This window comes from Phyllobates terribilis, unplaced genomic scaffold (genome assembly GCF_046119375.1).
Source record: "Phyllobates terribilis strain yellow unplaced genomic scaffold, ASM4611937v1 Scaffold_4__5_contigs__length_816908805, whole genome shotgun sequence".
NCBI classification, from domain to species: domain Eukaryota; kingdom Metazoa; phylum Chordata; class Amphibia; order Anura; family Dendrobatidae; genus Phyllobates; species Phyllobates terribilis.
Genome location: NW_027362764.1, coordinates 19162738 through 19171014, shown reverse-complemented (window position 1 = coordinate 19171014; position 8277 = coordinate 19162738). Strand labels below are relative to the sequence as shown.

Sequence of the window (8277 nt, the reverse complement as noted above, 5' to 3'; positions counted from 1 at the left end):
TAGTTATTGAGGATTGGTGATGTGGATGATGATGGATTATTATTGATAGTTATTGAGGATTGGTGATGTGGATGATGTCTGATTATTATTGATAGTTATTGAGGATTGGTGATGTGGATGATGTTTGGTTATTATTGATAGTTATTGAGGATTGGTGATGTGGATGATGATGGATTATTATTGATAGTTATTGAGGATTGGTGATGTGGATGATGATGGATTATTATTGATAGTTATTAAGGATTGGTGATGTGGATGATGTTTGATTATTATTGATAGTTATTGAGGATTGGTGATGTGGATGATGTCTGATTATTATTGATAGTTATTGAGGATTGGTGATGTGGATGATGATGGATTATTATTGATAGTTATTGAGGATTGGTGATGTGGATGATGATGGATTATTATTGATAGTTATTGAGGATTGGTGATGTGGATGATGTCTGATTATTATTGATAGTTATTGAGGATTGGTGATGTGGATGATGTCTGATTATTATTGATAGTTATTGAGGATTGGTGATGTGAATGATGTTTGGTTATTATTGATAGTTATTGAGGATTGTTGATGTGGATGATGTCTGTTTATTATTGATAGTTATTGAGGATTGGTGATGTGGATGATGTTTATTATTGATAGTTATTGAGGATTGGTGATGTGGATAATGTTTGATTATTATTGATAGTTATTGAGGATTGGTGATGTGGATGATGATGGATTATTATTGATAGTTATTGAGGGTTGGTGATGTGGATGATGTTTGATTATTATTGATAGTTATTGAGGATTGGTGATGTGGATAATGTTTGATTATTATTGATAGTTATTGAGGATTGGTGATGTGGATGATGATGGATTATTATTGATAGTTATTGAGGATTGGTGATGTGGATGATGATGGATTATTATTGATAGTTATTGAGGGTTGGTGATGTGGATGATGATGGATTATTATTGATAGTTATTGAGGGTTGGTGATGTGGATGATGTTTGATTATTATTGATAGTTATTGAGGATTGGTGATGTGGATGATGGATTATTATTGATAGTTATTGAGGATTGGTGATGTGGATGATGTCTGATTATTATTGATAGTTATCGAGGATTGGTGATGTGGATGATGATGGATTATTGTTGATAGTTATTGAGGATTGGTGATGTGTATGATGTCTGATTATTATTGATAGTTATTGAGGATTGGTGATGTGGATGATGTCTGATTATTATTGATAGTTATTGAGGATCGGTGATGTGGATGATGTCTGATTATTATTGATAGTTATTGAGGATTGGTGATGTGGATGATGTCTGATTATTATTGATAGTTATTGAGGATTGGTGATGTGGATGATGATGGATTATTATTGATAGTTATTGAGGATTGGTGATGTGGATGATGTTTGATTATTATTGATAGTTATTGAGGATTGGTGATGTGGATGATGTCTGATTATTATTGATAGTTATTGAGGATTGGTGATGTGGATGATGATGGATTATTATTGATAGTTATTGAGGATTGGTGATGTGGATGATGTCTGATTATTATTGATAGTTATTGAGGATTGGTGATGTGGATGATGATGGATTATTATTGATAGTTATTGAGGATTGGTGATGTGGATGATGATGGATTATTATTGATAGTTATTGAGGATTGGTGATGTGGATGATGATGGATTATTATTGATAGTTATTGAGGATTGGTGATGTGGATGATGATGGATTATTATTGATAGTTATTGAGGATTGGTGATGTGGATGATGTCTGATTATTATTGATAGTTATTGAGGATTGGTGATGTGGATGATGTCTGATTATTATTGATAGTTATTGAGGATTGGTGATGTGGATGATGATGGATTATTGTTGATAGTTATTGAGGATTGGTGATGTGGATGATGATGGATTATTATTGATAGTTATTGAGGATTGGTGATGTGGATGATGATGGATTATTGTTGATAGTTATTGAGGATTGGTGATGTGGATGATGTCTGATTATTATTGATAGTTATTGAGGATTGGTGATGTGGATGATGATGGATTATTGTTGATAGTTATTGAGGATTGGTGATGTGGATGATGTTTGATTATTATTGATAGTTATTGAGGATTGGTGATGTGGATGATGTCTGATTATTATTGATAGTTATTGAGGATTGGTGATGTGGATGATGGATTATTATTGATAGTTATTGAGGATTGGTGATGTGGATGATGTCTGATTATTATTGATAGTTATTGAGGATTGGTGATGTGGATGATGATGGATTATTGTTGATAGTTATTGAGGATTGGTGATGTGGATGATGATGGATTATTATTGATAGTTATTGAGGATTGGTGATGTGGATGATGATGGATTATTGTTGATAGTTATTGAGGATTGGTGATGTGGATGATGTCTGATTATTATTGATAGTTATTGAGGATTGGTGATGTGGATGATGATGGATTATTGTTGATAGTTATTGAGGATTGGTGATGTGGATGATGTTTGATTATTATTGATAGTTATTGAGGATTGGTGATGTGGATGATGTCTGATTATTATTGATAGTTATTGAGGATTGGTGATGTGGATGATGTCTGATTATTATTGATAGTTATTGAGGGTTGGTGATGTGGATGATGATGGATTATTATTGATAGTTATTGAGGATTGGTGATGTGGATGATGATGGATTATTGTTGATAGTTATTGAGGATTGGTGATGTGGATGATGATGGATTATTATTGATAGTTATTGAGGATTGGTGATGTGGATGATGATGGATTATTGTTGATAGTTATTGAGGATTGGTGATGTGGATGATGTCTGATTATTATTGATAGTTATTGAGGATCGGTGATGTGGATGATGTCTGATTATTATTGATAGTTATTGAGGATTGGTGATGTGGATGATGATGGATTATTATTGATAGTTATTGAGGATTGGTGATGTGGATGATGTTTGATTATTATTGATAGTTATTGAGGATTGGTGATGTGGATGATGATGGATTATTATTGATAGTTATTGAGGATTGGTGATGTGGATGATGTCTGATTATTATTGATAGTTATTGAGGATTGGTGATGTGGATGATGTCTGATTATTATTGATAGTTATTGAGGATTGGTGATGTGGATGATGTTTGGTTATTATTGATAGTTATTGAGGATTGGTGATGTGGATGATGTCTGATTATTATTGATAGTTATTGAGGATTGGTGATGTGGATGATGTTTGGTTATTATTGATAGTTATTGAGGATTGGTGATGTGGATGATGGATTATTATTGATAGTTATTGAGGATTGGTGATGTGGATGATGATGGATTATTATTGATAGTTATTGAGGATTGGTGATGTGGATGATGATGGATTATTATTGATAGTTATTGAGGGTTGGTGATGTGGATGATGATGGATTATTATTGATAGTTATTGAGGATTGGTGATGTGGATGATGATGGATTATTATTGATAGTTATTGAGGGTTGGTGATGTGGATGATGATGGATTATTATTGATAGTTATTGAGGATTGGTGATGTGGATGATGATGGATTATTATTGATAGTTATTGAGGGTTGGTGATGTGGATGATGATGGATTATTATTGATAGTTATTGAGGATTGGTGATGTGGATGATGTTTGATTATTATTGATAGTTATTGAGGATTGGTGATGTGGATGATGTCTGATTATTATTGATAGTTATTGAGGGTTGGTGATGTGGATGATGATGGATTATTATTGATAGTTATTGAGGATTGGTGATGTGGATGATGATGGATTATTATTGATAGTTATTGAGGATTGGTGATGTGGATGATGATGGATTATTATTGATAGTTATTGAGGATTGGTGATGTGGATGATGTCTGATTATTATTGATAGTTATTGAGGATTGGTGATGTGGATGATGTTTGGTTATTATTGATAGTTATTGAGGATTGGTGATGTGGATGATGATGGATTATTATTGATAGTTATTGAGGATTGGTGATGTGGATGATGATGGATTATTATTGATAGTTATTAAGGATTGGTGATGTGGATGATGTTTGATTATTATTGATAGTTATTGAGGATTGGTGATGTGGATGATGTCTGATTATTATTGATAGTTATTGAGGATTGGTGATGTGGATGATGATGGATTATTATTGATAGTTATTGAGGATTGGTGATGTGGATGATGATGGATTATTATTGATAGTTATTGAGGATTGGTGATGTGGATGATGTCTGATTATTATTGATAGTTATTGAGGATTGGTGATGTGGATGATGTCTGATTATTATTGATAGTTATTGAGGATTGGTGATGTGAATGATGTTTGGTTATTATTGATAGTTATTGAGGATTGTTGATGTGGATGATGTCTGTTTATTATTGATAGTTATTGAGGATTGGTGATGTGGATGATGTTTATTATTGATAGTTATTGAGGATTGGTGATGTGGATAATGTTTGATTATTATTGATAGTTATTGAGGATTGGTGATGTGGATGATGATGGATTATTATTGATAGTTATTGAGGGTTGGTGATGTGGATGATGTTTGATTATTATTGATAGTTATTGAGGATTGGTGATGTGGATAATGTTTGATTATTATTGATAGTTATTGAGGATTGGTGATGTGGATGATGATGGATTATTATTGATAGTTATTGAGGATTGGTGATGTGGATGATGATGGATTATTATTGATAGTTATTGAGGGTTGGTGATGTGGATGATGATGGATTATTATTGATAGTTATTGAGGGTTGGTGATGTGGATGATGTTTGATTATTATTGATAGTTATTGAGGATTGGTGATGTGGATGATGGATTATTATTGATAGTTATTGAGGATTGGTGATGTGGATGATGTCTGATTATTATTGATAGTTATCGAGGATTGGTGATGTGGATGATGTCTGATTATTATTGATAGTTATTGAGGATTGGTGATGTGGATGATGTTTGATTATTATTGATAGTTATCGAGGATTGGTGATGTGGATGATGTCTGATTATTATTGATAGTTATTGAGGATTGGTGATGTGGATGATGTTTGATTATTATTGATAGTTATCGAGGATTGGTGATGTGGATGATGATGGATTATTATTGATTAATGATTGTTGATCTGATTATCGCTGCTGCCACCGCTCGTCTGATCACTTGTCTCCGCTCTCTGCAGGTTATAAATGATTAGCCCTTATGCCCAATATGAGCTGGAGTTTCTTAACCCGTCTCCTAGAAGAAATCCACAATCACTCCACCTTTGTGGGGAAGGTATGGCTGACCGTCCTCGTCGTGTTCCGGATCGTGCTGACGGCCGTGGGAGGAGAATCCATCTACTCAGACGAGCAGAGTAAATTCACGTGCAACACAAAGCAGCCGGGCTGCGACAACGTCTGCTATGACTCTTTCGCTCCGCTCTCGCACGTGCGCTTCTGGGTCTTCCAGATCATCATGATATCGGCTCCATCCGTCATGTATCTGGGCTACGCCATTCACAGGATCGCCCGGATGTCAGAGGATGAGAGGCGGAAACACGAGACCAAGCGGAAGAAGAAATCTTTCACGAGATGGAGGACTGGTGAGAACGGAGACGATCCGGAAGATGAAGAGCAGGAGCCCATGATCTACGAACCTCCGGCCGAAGCAGAGAAGGTGGAGAGCAAAGAGAAGGAGAGCAAGAAGCACGATGGCCGCAGGCGGATTAAGGAGGAGGGTCTGATGAAGATCTATGTCTTCCAGCTCCTCTCCAGAGCCTTCTTTGAAGTTGGCTTCTTGGCTGGACAATATTTCTTATATGGCTTCCGAGTTCTTCCTTACTTTAAGTGCAGCACATTGCCGTGTCCCCATATCGTGGATTGCTTTGTATCTCGACCCACGGAGAAGACAATATTCCTCCTGATCATGTACGTGGTTAGCTGCCTGTGCCTGGTGCTCAATATCTGTGAGATGTTTCACCTTGGCATCGGCACCATAAGAGATGCAATCCGTAACAGGAGGACTAACATCACCAGACAGCCGCCCTACAACTACTCCTACCCAAAGAACATGACGTGTCCCCCAGAATACAATATGGTGGTCAAATCCGACAAGTCTACCAAACTCCCGACCAACACCATGGCGCACGAACAGAACATGGCAAATGTGGCCCAAGAGCATCAATGTACGAGCCCTGATGACAACCTGCCCTCGGACCTCACCTCTTTACATAAACATTTGAGGGTGGCTCAGGAGCAACTGGACATCGCCTTTCAGAGCTATAATTCTCAGGTCAATGGCCAACCATCTAGGACCAGCAGCCCAACGTCTGGGGGGACGGTGGTGGAACAGAACAGAGTCAATACTGCTCATGAGAAGCAAGGAGCGAGGCCTAAAGCCGGCTCAGATAAAGGCAGCACTAGCAGCAAAGATGGCAAGACCTCTGTATGGATATAACCTGGAATACGGAGAAAAAAGCCAGCACCGGCTCCTCCGACCTCCGAGCTTCGCCTAACAGATCCTGACTCATCCAACGTCTTACATACCTACCCTTCTAACCAGAAAATAGCAATAATTTTATAATATCATGGGGGGGGGTCAGAACTTATAACTCAGGGTGTTCAGATAATGGGTCCTGGGCTTTCATCTGAGCGGTGGAGACCCCGGTTCAGCAGTGAGCTGGACGCTTGCACATTATTGGGGTACAGACTGGGAAATGTTCTGTTATTTTGTTACTAATTGTAACTATTTGTATTTCTGTTTTTATAAAAAAAAGAAAAAATATCAATGAAAATGAAAATTCTGACAACTTCTCATCTTTCCCAGGGGTTAAAATAGTGTAAGCCATACACCCTATATCCACCACCATGACTATCGGCTGGTCACCAACAAAATAGAGAAGATACCCAATGTCAGGGTTTCACAAGGGCGACACCGGGGAGCTCACACATTAGCTTACTGTACCGCCACTTTTGTCAGGATTTCATCAGGGATTTGTGAGCACATGATCCCGACTACTCACTACTTAGGTATTGGCAAGTGACCAGTGAGCGTATGGCGTCACACCTCCGGATTGCAACGCATGGAATATGTGTATACGCCCCGTACGGTCACTGTCAGCTTCACAACAGCACAATTATTATTATTCGCTGCCACCACCGGCCGAGTTTGAAATATAATACAGACCTGGCCGGACGGCCGCGTTCTGGTAATGTATATGGCTTCGGGAGAGGGAAGGATTACAGAGCAAAAGAAACAAGACTATTAAAGTTTATATTTAATCCAAAAGGGAGGCAGTGTTTTGAAAAATATACAAGATTTTACAAATGGAGACAATACAATACATATGCAATTACATAAAATAATAAGGATTAAAGAAGAAACTTACTATACGATTGCAGAGATGATTCAATATTGCTGGAGGGGAGACACACCACTTGACCAGAGCGTTCAGCGAACGCGACTCCTTGCTTATGATTCATATACTCCCAGCAATGAGTACTACTCCATCCTCTGTGGATTCCTTTATGCCTAAGGGAAGAACTGCCCACACACCCCCAGTGCTGACATCACGTGGGCTGGGCTCTAGCCTGCACATTTGTATTAAAATATCTGTTTTTTGTGATAACTTATCGTTGGTTGATCATAGAGACTCGAAAGTGATACAATTTTTTCCATTATGAATTTACCTTCCGGTAGAGACCACACATGACACAGTTGCAGTCTGCTATTTTGCTACTTTTGCACCACAGCCCCCCAAAGGAGCTTACAGCCACAGGAAAATATCCATATTGTTCCCTAGCTGACCCTGTCATTAAAAATATGGGTCCTCAGAATTATGGAACTTGAGATATTCCATATTTCATATCTGTGCCGGCCAGACTGGGGCTTCAGTAAAATTCTGGGAATCAAGCCTCAACAGCTAGATGTAAATTGACGCGGGTCTGTGTCTAATTATCCCCTGCCTCTGCCAGGGGAAAATACACTCGCATTTTAAATGGGTTGGTAGCACCTCTCTTGTGCCAGCATTTGTCCTTTCTGCTGTGGGTGATAATTTACAGAGAGATCGCTCTTTAGATTGTAAGCTCTTCTCTTATGTGAAATACTACAGGGGAGGGGTGAGAGGGGCTTCAGGGAGAAATTGTTAATATTTTCTTAATATCTCCAGGACACCCAACATGATCCATTTGCACAGCACAAGTCACATGATCAAGAGCAGATCCATCCTGCAATAACAGGCGCCGTAATGGGCACAAACACGACACCCGCGCCAGTAC

The 8277-nt window shown here is 38.0% G+C and overlaps 1 protein-coding gene across 1 annotated transcript; it reads left to right on the top strand.

Annotated features, from left to right (window-relative positions):
• The first annotated feature begins 5198 nt into the window (after nt 1-5198).
• GJC2 (gap junction protein gamma 2) lies at nt 5199-7561 on the top strand. Its single transcript, XM_073676460.1, has one exon. The coding sequence runs from the start codon at nt 5222-5224 to the stop codon at nt 6455-6457; it is 1236 nt and encodes a 411-aa protein (XP_073532561.1). The 5' UTR covers nt 5199-5221; the 3' UTR covers nt 6458-7561.
• The last annotated feature ends 716 nt before the right edge of the window (nt 7562-8277 follow it).

Bases quoted from the DNA above. Each gene is read 5' to 3' on its own strand.
- GJC2 (XM_073676460.1), top strand. From the start codon at position 5,222: ATGCCCAATATGAGCTGGAGTTTCTTAACCCGTCTCCTAGAAGAAATC.